The sequence below is a fragment of the Mytilus edulis genome, chromosome 5, assembly GCF_963676685.1.
Source record: "Mytilus edulis chromosome 5, xbMytEdul2.2, whole genome shotgun sequence".
Taxonomy (NCBI): domain Eukaryota; kingdom Metazoa; phylum Mollusca; class Bivalvia; order Mytilida; family Mytilidae; genus Mytilus; species Mytilus edulis.
In genome coordinates, this window is record NC_092348.1 from 83,748,618 (window position 1) to 83,765,831 (window position 17,214).

A 17,214-nucleotide genomic window follows, 5' to 3' on the forward strand; every position below is an offset into this window, starting at 1 on the left:
TAGGTTAAATTCTTTTATTCTTTCAGTTTTATATAAAAACAAAATTGAGATCATGTGCCTAACTTCAGTCTAAGTGTTATTCTTGTTTACGGGGAACAACAAAATTATGTGTTAGAACAAAATTAAATTAGATATACATGTACAATACAATGATCTGATAGTTTGACTAATATCAAATAACTTGATAAGGTTGTGATTATGAGAAACAACAAAATTGTTCTTGATAAAAAATCAATTGATAATTTGACTAACATCCCTTAGCTTGATAGTTTGACTAACATCCCATAGCTAGATAAGGTAATGATTATGAGAAACAATAAAAGTGTTCTTGATAAAAAATAATCAAAACCGATGTACACAATATTATTATCTTATAGATTGCTAGTAATATAATAAATTAGAAAGTAAGTGTTCCAAATAGATATATGAAATAATGAAAGATAAACACCAATTCACCATTAACAGTGGAATATAAGGTAAGGTTCAATTGCAAGTTGTGTAATCAGAATACAAAATAAATCAACAAAATATCAAAAAGTAAAATAACAATAACGTTAAACTGCGAGGGAAGTTCAAAACAAAAAGTCCTTCATAAAATGGCAAAATCAAAAGCTCAACACATCTTACCAATAAAAAACATTGTCATGTTCCTGATTTGGTATAGGCATTTTCTTATGCAGAAAATGGAGGATTTATCAAACCTCAGTTCTGATAAAACTTAACAATTTCAATTTGCACAATACCTTGTACCTCAGTAATGATTTCTATAATATTTAAAATCTTCATTCTTGTATAAAAACAACAATTAAAATCTTACAAATGGCAGTAAAAGGCTTTTTCATTGTGCAATCATAATTAAGCTACACTGCTAGATTGGAATTATGTGCTTTAAATTTTATGGCAATGCTATGTACTGATTAAGGCAAAGACACACAACTTTACTGTCCACGGAATGCCTTGGCAATTTTCAATATCATTCTCTTTTGTGATCTTTCAAAGAATTTAAGTATCACATACAAGACTTTCTATAATTTCCACAGCATATTAAAAATAAAAATGTCTTTCCACAATGTCTGACTTTTTGACAGAGTGTGGTAAAGGGTTATTATTGGTCACCCTGTTTGCAATCTTTATTTCACTTGTTTTCTTGCTTGAAGCTCATCATTTACTGTGTTTCATCTACATTTGTAACAAAGCAACATTCAGGTTATCAGTATTTTTTTATTCATGGTGAAATGGCCATTTAATTTCGAGCTCATACATGTACATACTCCCTTTACAACTCTCTTCTTACACTACTTCCACAGCTAGACTTCACAACCATGATTTCTTCCTGAATAACTCAAGCATTGTCTTGTCTATTTGGTTTCATTATAAAACATTACTGTATCCCCGTTTCAATAATCGTCCATTCTGTCTTCCTCACTGTCACTGTCTTCCTCTTTCTCATTACTGTAGTACGTGGCAGGCGAACACAACCAGGACAGGATTAAAATAGCACCAAATACCATCCCAGCATACAACATGGTGTAAATATGGTTTGTATGATGATGTAGTGAAAAACCAAGATACCTAAAATGTCAAAAAATACAATATTTACAAGATTGTTATGTTATGTGTAGAAGCTAATTATTCCTGGTCCATCAATTTGTAAAACAACAAAAGTACTGACCATTTATCAAGATAAAGCTGTTTTTCTGAGAATTTGATGGTTGACATTGATTTTTGGAAGACAAATAGTCTATATATAATATAAAGGGCCTTTTATTATGGCATTTTCTTTTCTGATACTGACTTAATCAGCAATAACAAAAATAACCCTTTTGAAGTCATTATCCAAATTAAAAATTCAGTTTTTCTTCATGTCAACAATTTGTATAATCCTTCTGATTTCTTGGGGAAAAATATGATATGACATGTATTTAATTAAACTATTTTATAGGAGTACAAATAGAAAATTGGTGAGATATATGAATGAGGTCACGCGCACTTAATTATTAAATTGACATGGATGCACATTAAAATGTGACACAGCTACATTATTATGCAACCCTGCAACATTGTTATGTGACATCATTGCCTAATATAATTTAGTCTCACAGTAGGACTAAAGAAAATATATATACAAATTCTTCATCCATTTCAGCAGTTAGTAACATAGAGGCTACATTAAAGCCTTTCATAACAATGCCTTACATTTACAGAGTGTGTCAAAAAGCAACCCGAGAGATAAAACTTATCACTTACTATAGTGAAAACAGGTCTACAGGGAACCTTTATAAAAAGAATCTACCATATTTCTGTTATATAGTAATAATATAAAACCAATACTCATGTAAACGAATTTTTGAAACTTTCAAGCGAATGAAATGAAACTGGTCTATATAACTATGTATATTTTCTGCAGTATGAAAATTAATAATGGAAAATTTCTTATACTGTAAATTCCTTTTGTGGGTACCAATTTTCCTAGATTGAGGAATAATTGTAATTTTTTGGATATTTGATTTCCTCATTTTCCCAGTCTGCATACAATTCAATACAAGTCAATAGAAAATTTGCACTTCTCTTGTCTTTTAAATTTGTGATTCATCTTTACCAATAAAATTTATAAAAATTGATAACTAAATTAATTAATCCACATTAAAAGATTTATACAAAAGTGGTCTCATAAACGATTTATACAAAGTGGTCTCATAAATAATTTATACAAAAGTGGTCTCATAAACGATTTATACAAAAGTGGTCTCAAACGATTTATACAAAAGTGGTCTCATAAACGATTTAAAAACTAGTACCACCAGTTTTGTATACAGAAATTAAGTGTACATGAAGACATGACTATTATTTCAATCTTACCTACATTTGCCATACTTTAAATATAACTCACCCTAATTTACATGTTACTATAATATCATTTAATCCATCATTATCAAAGTCCCCTACAACAAGAGGACTACTGGGTTGACATGGTAAGGAATGAGAGGCTAACAAGTTCCCTTCTTTAAGGTCAACAATGGCTATATTTGACCAGCCGGACATCACCATGGCATCCTGCAATACAAAAAAGTTGTCATACTTAGGCCAAAAAAAAATATATGTCTGTTTCCTGTTTCCCGACCGACCCTGACTCAAAGCCCCTGACCCTAGATTTTTTATTCAATTCCGGGAAAAAAAATCGTTTTCGGTCCGATCCAGATCTGTATTTTACTATACCCAAACAATCAAAATGGCTGCTCCCAGCACAAATGTGCAACAATTAAGGTTTAAAAAATGTCGGCACTGGGAGGATTATTCAATTAAAGCTCCTTTAAAGAGATTAAATGATTTTAGAGTACAGGACCCTAACCAAACATGACAATTAACCATCTGTTAATCTGACAGGGAGTGCAAAAATAATAAAAAAAAAAAAAAAAAAAAAAAAAATCCCGACCTACTGACCCTGATTTTTTTGCCTTGGCAGCAGGAAACAGACATATATTTTTTTTTGGCCTTATACAAACCTAAATTCAGATATATGAATTTATCTTATTAAGATAATATTTTTTAAATAGAAAGACCATTAAAATAATAATCAATAAACTACATATTTTTTTATATACATGGGTTTTTATTGCTCAAAATAACTGTTCAGGATATAACTATCTTGTCATCATTCTTATCTGTACGAGTCTGTTTATAACATGTAAGAAGGCTTCATAGAGGTCCACTTCTGCATGCAATTTCACTGGTTCTTTTCCATTTCTTGACCAAGCATATGAACCATTTTTAATATCAAGTTGAGAGATAAAATTTAAAAGTCAGGAACTTTCAAGTAGTCTGTAACTAATATGACATCACATGACACAAAATAATTAGAAACTTTCTCTTAAGAAAAAAGCATATCAATTATATGGAGTACATTTCTGAAGTGCCATTATCTGGATAAATAACTTAAAAAGTAAAACATAAAAAAAATTGATAAAACATTTGGATATTGAGATCATATTTCATTGTCTTCATCAATGTTTAATGAATCAAGTAAAAAAATCTTCAAAATAGTTAAATGAGGTAGGAATTTGTATACTCCTTCTCATCAAACAGAAAAACAGAAAATCAGAAATATGTCGGGAAAGAAAGAAAGAAGTGTATACCTTGTGACCATAAACCTGCAGTGACATATGTTGTCTACTGGGATAAAAACTGTCCATATATTGTTGTAACTTCTCTGGCTCACTGTCTACTTCCCTCTTTCTATCTTGTGATTCTACAGACCAACTGGCTGGTGTTCCAACCTAAAATATACATACAAGTTTACATTTCAAAATTTAATACAGTTATGAAAACTTTAAAACAGTGTTGCAAAAAAAAATGGTTGACATCTTCAGTTTTGACTGTTGTAAGAATCTTTGTAATTAACTAGGTAGGGTTTCTTGACAGCACATCATTCCTGTGTGACTTTGAGTTGCTGAGATCTAGACCCTTTAGCAAAACTTACATGGAAATAGCTATCCAAAAATGTTATAAAGTCCTCCCAATTCAAGAACAAATGAGTTATATAGTTTTAATAATTAGTACCTGCCAGTTGACATTCCCTTCTTTGTCATATGATGATACTCTACCATAACTACCCATTGTGATGATGTCATAAGGTTGTTTACTGGTTGGTAAATGATGTCCCAGTAAATGTCTCAGAATACCAGTCTTTCTTGATATACTGTAAACAAAGAGTCTAGAGTGATTTTTAATTTTGATAGAAAAGCAAAGGATATTCTGCATTTATCAACGACACAAATTTAGTACAAATATAAAAACACACAAAAAGCAAAGAAACAGTGCTTTTATTGCTATTCTTCATCTCAAAGTCACAGTAAGCTATTCAACACAGAGCCAAAAAACTCTCACCTCACTGCAAGGTCGAGTTGTTGTCTATTTGACACTTCCCCATTGATCTACATTCTCAATTTTTAAGTCTATATATGAATATCTAAATGATAAAGATTTGTCACTTCAAGAGTAAAGAACAAGACTTGAAAGAAATGTAGGGTTTATATCAATGAGACAGTATATAAAAACACACACACAAAAATGTAGACATCAAGAATTGTCTGATGATTTAGGATTCATTTTCTTTTGTTTCTTTTAGGTCTGATAAAAAAATGAGAAAATATGCTAGATTATAAACTGGCTACTATGAGTTATTTTTTTTATTTTTTAAATCTTTTTTGAAGCTTTTACAATTTTGTGATTTTTTTTTCAAGTATTCAACAATCCTTCTGAATAAGTATGTTTACCTTTTAATGATAATGGGTGGCAACTTCTTCAGAATATCCTCATCATAAGCCCACGAGGACGAGAAAAAGACACGGAAAAGTTTACATACAGCTAGTCCTTCCATTTTCTCCTTTACAGGTTGTAATCTCCAGATATCAACATAACATGGGCTACGTCCGTCTTCAGCTCCCCAGGAAACTCTGTCAACGTAACCATCATAATCTATATCAAGGTAGATGGCGCCATCAGATGCTAAAGGAAACTGTGTCACTGGCTGTCCGGTCAGTAGATTTAGTACCTCAAGTCCGTTATGATTATGGATGACCACTACATTAGGATTGACTATATGTTCATCGTCTGTATGTGGACGCTGACCACCATAAGCATATCCCATAATATGTTCTGGTCTGAGTGCAGATTTTTGTTGTTGTTGATTGTCCATAATCGCTTCGTCTTGTTTTTGAAAACGACCTAATTTTATCTTTGTATCTTCTAGATTATTCCAAAAATGTGGCTGCAAGTACAATTTGGTGATTAAAATCATCTTGACAGAAACATTACTTTTTACATATGTATGAGGTTGCTGTTAAATATGTTCTCAGGAAAGTACAGCCCCATTAATTACAAAACAGATCAAGTTCAAAAACTAATTTAATCCATGTTATTGTGTCTGCTCCATAATTATTCTATTTTGAAATTCTATGTTGCAACATATGAGCTAAAATGGATAGAAATGTGTATAAAACTCTGATTGATTTTGGAACAATCAAATATGACATGAAAGATGAATTTTGGTCTGTTTTGTAGAGTTTATAGAACAACTGAATTTCAAACATTTACAGACTTTGCATAGAGATTTTTTTAACTCAAAATAGAATAACAGTTGCTCGTTGTTGAAGGTGGTATTACTCAATTTATTTCACTTGACTGGGCGGAGTTTAACCGTTTTGCTCATAATAAACTATTCCATCTATAGATAGGTGTTTTAGGATAAACTCATAAATGAAGTGTCCAGTTATTCTTTTGTAAATTCCTTTGATGGTACTGATAGGTGATTAGAAATCAGAAATAATTATAACGGCAATCATCCTAATCACACACATCTTCAAATAGACTGTCCTTATGCAAATTAAAACGTAAGCTCCGCCCGATCAGTTGAAATGACATTGGTAATACAGAGACCTATAGATGTTAACTTCTATGTCATTTGGTCTCTGGTGGAGAGTGTCCTATTGGTAATATTGTATGTTCATATTTTTATACATGTTGTCCAAATAGCCTCACTCCATGTTCATCTGACGTTAATTACAATATGAATAATACCTGACTTGATTATTTAAAATACTAATTTCATATCAATCTTTTCTTAACCTTACCAGATATTTCCAGATTTCCTGTTTATAAAGATTCCATGGACTCTCTCCTACATGAAGTCTGTGTCTTTTCAGGGCTAACTTCCAATGGTGGTCACCATGTATATCCTAATTCATAATGAAAATAAAGAAATAGGGTACAATAATCTAACTTTAAAATCATTTATTTCTATGGTTAAAACAAATTTTGTGAATCTAGGAAAAGTTTTTTTGTATTTCAATATTTGATTTTGTGGTTTTGCCACAGTAAGCATTCAAGCTTATAGAATTTTCTAACTTAGTTAAACAAAATGTGAGATTGCCATTTCAGGAAAATCTGCATATAGATATGTGAATTAGATATCAGAAGACATGTCCTTATTATAACAAAACTCGCCCAATAGACCACTTTCGAGTTTGTACGTCACCGGAAAAAACTCGTCAATTATGCACGCCTTTATGACGTCATTTACCAGACAGAGGGGCCTGTATCCTTGCACTATAAACGTTCATCAAGCGTTTTAGTGATCATCATTGTGCAGGATAAACTAGAAATAATATTTATTCTGTATGTACTTAATCACAATTCCATAAAGACAGCAGTGCTTAAAGACAATTATGAGAATTCAATTTGCTGAATAATTCGTACAATATAGCTTTATAGTTTTCTAACCACTTGCTCAACATTGAAATGGAATTGAGGACGCCCCTAAACTCACTAATGGTGTTCACTAAAACCAAACTTTTTGACGGAAATGCATCAAACTCAAAAGTTGTCTATTGCATTATTCACATTAATAATAATCTTGCAATAATTTCTGAATTTGCAGTAAACGAAAGAATCTTGAATAAGTTATGCAAATCCCTTTCCCTGCAATACTACATACCTTTACTGATGTATCTATCTCTCCAAAATCTCCTGGTAAGTGGTGCCACCTGGTGGATCCATCTTTTGCACTTATAGCAAAAGAGGAGAAATGTGTTAAAGAGTTATCCTCCTTGGTAGCATTCTCCGGTGTTGTGTCACTATAAAACATATAAAATAAATTTCTATCATGGTGAAGAGTTGTCTCATTTGGATCATACTACTCTACCATGAGAGGGTTAGCGCTATAGAACCAGGTTTAATCCACCATTTTCTACATTTGAAAATGCCTGTACCAAGTCAGGAATATGACAGTTCTTGTCTATTCGTTTTTGATGCGTTTTGTTATTTGATTTTGCCATGTGATTATGGACTTTCCCAATTGATCTTTAAGTTCAGTATTTTTGTGATTTTACTTTCTTCTTATTTTCATAAATAAAAGATGTTGTGCCTATCATAATGAGATGACAAAAACTCAACATAACACACAACTTGAGATTGTCATGGGAATTTCAAACATAAAGAAAAGTCTATACAACATGACAACTACATATCACTCTAGGATTTTGCAAGATTTGAATAAGTTTCACAAAGACAACCACAGAACTAACATCAACATCAAATTTTTAAAGTGACAAAATTATTTCGATATACATGTTTATATATTAACAAAAGACAATTACTAAATTATTTCTTTCCTGGCTGTTCTCAAGAACACATGATATCCCTGAACAATACTAAGAACACACGATACCCTTGAACAATACTTATATTACACAAAAATGATGATATCCTTCAACAATACTCATAATGCGGTATGGGCTTTGCTCATTGTTGAAGGCCGTACGGTGACCTATAGTTGTTAATTTCTGTGTCATTTGGTTCTTGTGGAGAGTTGTCTCATTGGCAATCATACATGCACCACATCTTCTATTTTTACAAAAACACATAATAACCTGGAACATTACTCACTTTGAAACTTTAGTTGTGTTGGTATCATGTACTGTGTGGGAGAAACTTCCTCCAATAATAACCAGTCCTTCATCATTTTTCCTGACATTATGTGATGTGATCATAACATCCATAGCTTTGATCTTGTAGGTCAATCGTACATGGGCGATGTTCATCAGTCTTTGTTTCCATAGTAACTGAAAGTCATGTGAGTAACAGAAAATCTGCCAGTCATCAGTCGCTATCACTATGATCTGCAAAAAACAGTAAAATAGTTATTTACAACACAGCACATTGTATTATAATATATACAAGGTGTATTCATGTGGCATTTAATTGTAATTATCCTGAATATGCATTTGAGATCATTTGTAATACCATATTTAACACTTTGTTGGCAAATAACAAACCCAAAGAAATGTTAGTTAAAGTTTCCTCAATGTCAAGTATTAGCATAATGTTTTCATATGTAGGTATTTTTATAGAACATCTTTCATTGTCTTTACGATTATTATTTTTTTATCCTGAGCACTTTTTTATAATATGAGATTTTCTTCTTTCATGTTTATTTCTTACACATCATGCTTGCAATGATTCTGTGAACATGGTGAATTGCATCAACAAATTATGGTGGAATTCACAAAATAATTGATGAAAATGCTATATATACATAATGTATAGCACTATAAACATGTATTCTATAAATTATTCCCCTCGGTCTGCTGAAGTTGGCTAGAAATCATGTGACTCAACATATTTTTCTTAATTTTCTGTTTAATAAATTTATCCAAATGTTACCTTTCTGACATATCATGCTGACAGGTAGAATATGAAACATATCATACATTGTATCAACATTAACAAAGTATAATCCAGTTCATTAATAACTGATTATTTCAATGATGTTATAAAAAGTTAATGGTAATACTAGAAATTTCTCCCCATCACCTATTTCTACATAATCCCGAAATGCAAATACGAATCTAATGTACCTGTTTCCTAATCTGAATCATGGATTGATAAGACACAGTAAATCCTGTAGACATGACAACAGGTCTACTTGTTCCACCGTCTTCTTTGGTTGCTATTGGTAACTGTATTTTATTTTTAACAACAACATGCGGTAATGTTAGATCATCTTCATCCTCTGTTTTATCTGGAAGAGCTAGAGACGTCAACTTATAGTCATTAGATATTAAAATGATTTCATTAACACCATCACCTTCTAAATCTGTAATAATAGGCGATGGTAACCTGTCCTCTAATGTTGGATAGTCTCTGTTAATATAGTAATGAGGCTCTACTCTTTTTCTCCATACTGGTTTCATTATGTAAGTATCACCAGCTCGGAAAACATAGGCTATTATCGCACACAGTACAATAAATATGACATAATTAAAGTTAAATCTCTTAAGATTCATCAGCTGTGATAATTCCATTGCCTCAGTTTCCTGTAACAAAGATAAATATCTTTAACATACCGGTAAGTGAAAAAAATCTATAATGGAATACCTTGAAGGCTAGCTAGCTAGTATACACATGTATCCCTCAAAGGTAAATTTGATATAGCAATGATTTCATGTGGTTTTCAATTAAATTTATCTTTCTTTATGCTTACTAGAATAATTCAGTCCCTAACCATTTGATCACTCCTTCTTTCATGTTGCAAGGGCCTGAACTTAAAATATCTAAATCCTGAATTCGCAATATCTAGAAATAGATTAATCACAATTTAATTATGAATGATGATGATTTTATAATGAATGTGCATCAAATTTTCATTCATAATTAAATTGTGATTAATCTATTTCTAGTTTTAGTAAATCAGCCTGATGATTGACTTTCTCATCTAATGAGAGCGCCAACCACACTCTAGAATTCATGTTAATATAACCATTGTACATGTTATAGAGCAGAAGAATATCATTAATCAGCGTCTGAAAGTTTCTGTTATCTTTGTTCAATTAAACATATGCACTGTGTCGGATAGAAATCAATGTTATGCAAGTCCACTTATATGTGCATGTGACTTTGATTGATTTTGGATCTTTCAAATTTGAAATGTCGAAGTATGAAGTTTAGTCTGTTTAATTTTATAGAGTTCTTACGCAGGCACTTGTCTCAGAAATATTTTTTTCCCTATATACTTTAATATAACATAAGGTACTTAACTAAACATTTTGAAAAATGTCAGCCGTAGCGAAATTCCATAATATGCCGATTTCTCAAGTTACCAACCTCACTAACCTCACTAAAAATTGTTATGTCATAAATCTGAATTGATTTTTCTACACAATGGTGTAAACGCTTACTTTTGTTGTCGAAATCATCCTTTGAAAATTGGCATTTTTTAGCAATTATTAATTATTAATTTAGAATAACAATGAAAACATCTCTTTAGAAATGTTTTTTATTTAAAAGAGTAGAAACAACGTATTCTGCACTAATTTTGTACGAGGGTAGAAGGAAAGTGATGTCAATGCCTAGTTTACCCGTGTGATAAGTTAAAACACAAATACCGAACGAACTAACAAGATGACTGATTTTAGACTATGGTAGAATATATATATTTATCCTGATTTAGAGTAATTTCTCGCAATTTGATTGGCTTATATTGTCCTAATAAATTTCAGTACATTTTTTTTATTACGTCAGTCATGTCAGTAGGAATTATCTCCCTTATTTATTATGTCAATTGGAATTATCTCCCTTATACCATTGACCTAATAAAAAATAAAAAAAAGATTTGCTTTATAGTTCTAATATTTTAAATTTTTAACAGGTTTAGATTAAATATCTTAAATATATTTGGTTCATTAGGCCACAATTAAAAATATTTCAGTTTGCCCAAACCCGACCCATGATGACTGGGTGTGGGTAGGTAGGTAGGCAAATTCTTTTTTTTTTTTTTTATCCGAATTTGCATGAAAATATTAAAAGATCTTAAAACAGTATATCTTTTTTTTTCTCTGTCAAACCTTTGTAGAGACAACCAATAGCCATGAATTTAAAACCTCTATAAATAAATTAGTCTACTATATGATTTGTTTCCTGAGATGTTTATAACCCTGACAATTGCTAACTGTGTGAAAGGGCTGTTGGATTTGTGAAGTGATTTTCAACAGTTCCATCAACATGTGTTTGTGTAAAAAAAATTGAAGCTGATTATGTAATGATTAAATTAGTTTGCAGTTTTTAAATCCTATTTCTATTAAAATAGATTAAATGTCCTAAAATATTTATATGAATTATTATCTACCATCCTTAGTTTGTGTCTTTTTGATGTTTTGAAAACAAATTTATATTTTACATTATCACACAGGTAAACTAATTTGGCTATAAATAGATCAAAGCATGTTCTGTAGAATCTCCAACCTAAAAACTAAATTTTTGAAAATAATCATTATTGATAAAATGAAATTGCATAAAGTTAACGTTTTCTGAAGACTTTATTTTTAGGTCATGGTTCTAGGGGCTTCCTCACAAATTCCAGACTTAACTAATCGATCAGATCGGTAGTCGAACACTAATCGATCATATTTGATCAGTACTCGATTGATGACTTGAAGTCATCGATCAGTAATCGATCAAACTCTCTCAGGAGTTTGATCGATTAGTGATTGATTAGATTACTGATCGATTTAAGACCGATTACTGATGAATTAGTGATTGATTAATGACAGATTAGTGATTTTATTATTATTGACAAAACAATGCTATTCCAGAAATAAGCCTTATGAAAGACATCATTTGTGAAATAAAAGTTCCATGAAAATACTTTCACCATTGCCAAAATTTTCTGAAATTCCTGGATTTACTCAGTAATACATGTTTATACAATATGCAGTCGTAACCAAGAGAAGCGTATTTAAAAGCTTAGCCCTAACAAATTCCTGACTAAAAACTACATTTTTGTAGGTTTACCCATGTATATTAGGTCCAAAAAAACTATGATATGACGTCTTGAAAGGCTTTTGTATTTTTTTCTTTTACGCCTTTTATTGACGGAAAGGGTCAAAGCAAAATTTAAAATAGCCTTCCAAGATGTCATAATTATTTGGACTACTGTTTATATAATTAGATATGACCTACAACATTATTTCCATGTGAATTTGGATCCAGCACTTACCCAACCCTTCCCGTATCATATTTTTTACTTATCAAAAATGTATATCTGTCATAAAATGTTTCTTTTTATGAAAATAAGATTAATCTAAAGTATACATGTATATAACTGATGAAAGATACATTGCTATTTTTTCTAAACACATCAGAATTTCTTTTCAGGATACATTTGTAGTAATGTAATGTTTCATTATTATATATTGTTAATGTTAATTAGGTGAAAATGTCAAAACAATAGGATCAAAAGCACAAACAGCAAATAAATAGCTGGTAAGATTGTATGGGAAAATTGATTTAGAGATAGTTGATTTGACCACACTATTGGAAACATTATCAAACATCAAAAGATTCTGACATCTAATTAGTTTTAGACACTTGTGATATAAACAGGCAAGTTGAAAACTTCACCTCCATCTAAATTTCACGATTTTATCATGAAATATGTAATAGAGCTTGAAATAGTGACCATGATGACCAGCTCATCCCTACCACTCAATTCATTCAACAACACTACCTGCTAAAGTTTACAAAGGAATGCAATAATAATTCCATAAAATTTCTAGACCTTGAAATCCTCAAAGACGAACACATGAAAATACTGGTAAGATATGAAATGCTATAAAAAAAAATACAGAAAAATTTCAACATCTTCATAAAAACCCAAAACCAACCCATTTGGAACTTTAAATCCTATATTAAAGGCAAAGGTATTCATTTACATAGAAACACAAACCAGAAAGAAAACTCTTTATTGAAAAACCATTTTATTAACTGAAATTGGTAAACAAATTTTATTAAATTCCATGACAGAAAAGATAAAATTAAGAAAAAGAAAAAAGTTTAAAATAGATGTTATGTATCATTTACATATTATCATCCTCAAGCAGAAGAACTTCAAAAAGTATTCAGGAAATTCTGGCATCTTATTAAAACAGATTCTTCAATAAGTGCTTCATTGTGTATCATATCCCATTAAAACCTATCCATAGGATTCAAAAGAAATAGAACATTGGTGAATTAATGAAATGACCTATAAAATAGTTTGTATGAAAGTCACAATTCCTTCAAAATATTTCACTGTGCAGAACTAATTAATGACCATCATCATGTAAACCTCACATGTAAACTGAAATTCTTATAAGACAAAATTCTACCAGGAAACACTTAATTCAACATTTATTAAAATAGGATGAAATAGTTAGAAAATCAAAAACAGAGTTCGTGAAAAGAGGTGGTCCTCTGGATTTTACCATCAAAATTTTGCATAGGACTGACACAATTTTAGTATTTTTCAATAGAATTGATAATGAGGACCAGCAGATTTTCTCCAAGGACCACCAGGGGAAAAAAGATTTCGTGAACTCTGCAATTAAAAAAAAATAAATCTAAATTCAAATTAACAAATTTTACAAAATTATGAAAAAATCAATAAATTAAAAGCAGTAATAAAAAAATGACAAACAGAAGGGGTGGTCTCTGCTGAAAGTTTCCCTTTAATCACCATATTTATAGAAAAACTCTAAACATTGCTACACAGTTTCAATGAAAGGCCAGAACAATGATTTGTAGTTGCACTATGCAACTACAAATCATAGGTGGATATAACGGCCTTATTTATTTAAAAACAAATATGTAACACATAATAAAAAAAGACAATCACTGAATTACAGGCTCCTGACTTGTGACGGGCACATACTCAATTCTATTTAAAAACATCTTTAATTTCTTATTCATATTCATTCTACTTATCTTTAGATGTGTATGCTTTCGTGTGAAAATAAAACACTAACCACTATTGCCTTGCATTAGGACTATTTTAAAATTTTAGAAAAAAGGGGGGATCTTCTGTATGTAAATTCAAAAGTCAATAGAAAGTTTTCCACTGACTCTGATAAAAATCTATTTATTTTTATCAGTATTTTGCAATCCTTAGTAGAGTCATAGTCCACAGCTGGTAATTTCTGGTCAGTCTTCTACAATATTGGGGAAATTAGACAATATCCTGCTGTGAAGACAAACAAGTGTGTTTGAATAAATGATGTATCAATTTTCTGTTAATTGGTAAATGTTCTGGCTATTTAGTTGTGACCTAAATTCTGGCATTAGTTAATAATGTTATAGGACAAACCCTAAATTTCATCATAAAGTTAAGGATATATCAAATTGCACAATTTATTTGTGTTGATTAATCCGTATATATGAAAAATACAGATTTTAATATATATTAGCTTGGTTGAAATTTTCATCTTCTTAATAAAATCACAAGTGTCTGAAGCTAATATTATATGTAAAAATTAATTTTGATGTGTTAACAAAGGTCATTAACTTAAAAGGCATCAAATATTTATCAAACCATGGAAGGATATATATACTACTATATTCAAGTCAAATGTTGTTGTTAAAATCTATTTTTTCACTCTTCCGGTCTTTTGGAAAATGTAGTTTGTGCTGTATTTAGACCCCTCTACAACCAAATTTGTTACATGCACACATATAAAAATTAGAGTTTTTATATCAATAATTATGACATCTTGGATGGCTTTTTTAAATTTTGCTTTGACGCCTTCCGTCAATGAAAGTTTGTAAAAGAAAAAATTAAAATAGCCTTTCAAGACGTCACAGTTATTGTACCAATATACATGGGTAAACCTACAAAAATGTAGTTTTTAATCAGGAATATGTTAGGGCTAAGCTTTTAGATACGCTTCTCTTGGTTACGACTGCATATTGTGTAAAAATGTATTGCTGAGTAAATCCTGGATTTTTTGGCATATTTAGACAGAAACATGAATTCAAGACCTAAAAATAAACACTGATGTCTGGCATGGGTATTGGTTCTAATCTTTACATTCAAATTTCCAGACACATTGACAACATCATGAAAAAAAATTCCAGTATCTTCTTAGCAGTGAAATGATTTTAAATTCTAGAATTCCAGAAAATTTTGGCAATGGTGAAAATATTTTCATGGAATTTTTATTTCACAAATGATGCCTTTCATAAGGCTTATTTCTGGAAGAGCATTGTTTTGTCAATAATAATAAAATCACTAATCTGTCATTAATCAATCACTAATCCATCAGTAATCGGTCTTAAATCGATCAGTAATCTAATCAATCACTAATCGATCAAACTCCTGAGAGAGTTTGATCGATGACTTCAAGTACTGATCAAATATGATCGATTAGTGTTCGATTACCGATCTGATCGATTAGTTAAGTCTGGCAAATTGTATAAAAATCCAATATGGCGTCCATAACATGTTTTTACTTTTGCACATGTGAAAAAATATTTCTGACAAAAGTCAAATTTCTCTTGTCAAAAGGGATTTATATTTATATTGCAATAAATTATTCAGAAGGAGTTACATTCAGTTAAGATTATATTTCTGATTCTGTGAGCAATTATAGTTTTATCAAATTCTCCCAAACAGCAACGTACTGACTGTCTAATGAGACTTGTAAATTTGAAGTATTTGAATAAAAGGACATCTAATTTACATGATAAAGGAAGATTATAATTAAAGACAACAATTTATCAAGAAATAATTCCTTTTTATTCAGTAAAAACAAAATCTTCTTGCAAGATTGTAAATTCGCAACTTCCGGATCCATTTCCTGTCAGAATAACATTGAAAATATTCGATTGCACATGGTTTTGAACAAATCTACCTGAATATTCTTATCAGATATTCGATAACACGATGAAATTAACATTGAGCATATAGGTAAGGGTTTGGTAGTACAAACAACTACAGCGTAAAAAAACTGCCACTTCACATGTTTCACTTCTTTACGTTCGTTAAATCAGAAGATAAATACAGAGAACATCGAATATCGATTAACTGCGTCTCTTATACGCTTTCTTTTAATCTTATTCACAATTACTTTCAAACGCAAAGACGACAAACATTAAGTTTTGTACGATGACGGAGCGGACCCCAAAAAAATCCGAAAAAAAAATTCTTCCAAAAAACGTCAAAAAAAGAATTTGAGTCGGCGGGTTTATTTTGGGTCGGTCGCGTTTGGGCAAACATACAATCTTTTTATTTTGGCCTTATTGTACAAATATTGAATTTATGTAATATAACAAAACCAGGATAATTCGTTACACAGTGTTTAATTGTCCTAATATGGAATTTATCGGGTCAATAAAATTCATATCGGGTTTGGCTTCGCCTCACCCGATATGAATTTTATTGACCCGATAAATTCTCGTATTAGGACAATTGCACACTGTGTAACTAATAATATATAGTTGATTTCTTTTCGAAGCATTTTATATACTGGACAAGGGAGCCAACATGTCAGATAAGTCAAGGATGGTCTATAAGCATGATGGTTCTGAAAGACATTCATCAACAAGTAACTAACATGTAACCCCATAAATTTTGTCAATTTTTTAGATCCTGGGAGATTTTTTTCTCTCGAAGAGAATAAGATTTTCTGCATTCTGAACAAATAATGAGATTTATAATAATCTGACAACTTGTCATATATGGAAATGCATACAAAATAGCAAATTGATATCATACAAACTTGTAAAAAAATAACTGAAAAGTTTTCTTTTAGATGATTATTACAAATTAAGTCTGTCGATCCTGGAAAGGTCCCCTTGAAAGAACATAAAATCATAATCAGTTACACAATGGAAAGAAACGTTAAACTG

The 17,214-nt window shown here is 30.7% G+C and overlaps 1 protein-coding gene across 3 annotated transcripts; it reads right to left on the reverse strand.

Moving 5' to 3' along the window:
* LOC139524655 (uncharacterized) lies at window positions 1-17,197 on the reverse strand. 3 transcript variants are annotated; one of them, XM_071319627.1, is made up of 10 exons: window positions 17,085-17,197; window positions 9,414-9,872; window positions 8,443-8,675; window positions 7,493-7,631; window positions 6,630-6,734; window positions 5,274-5,767; window positions 4,558-4,696; window positions 4,134-4,274; window positions 2,891-3,054; window positions 1-1,572 (listed from the first exon to the last, which is right to left on the reverse strand). In XM_071319627.1, exons 1-10 carry the CDS (start codon window positions 17,178-17,180, stop codon window positions 1,398-1,400), a joined length of 2,145 nt encoding a protein of 714 aa, XP_071175728.1. In that variant the 5' UTR covers window positions 17,181-17,197; the 3' UTR covers window positions 1-1,397. The 3 variants fall into 3 exon arrangements, with proteins under 3 accessions (XP_071175728.1, XP_071175727.1, XP_071175729.1); XM_071319626.1 differs by having other exon boundaries at window positions 17,058-17,129; XM_071319628.1 differs by having other exon boundaries at window positions 17,081-17,128.
* Window positions 17,198-17,214: the final 17 nt, after the last annotated feature.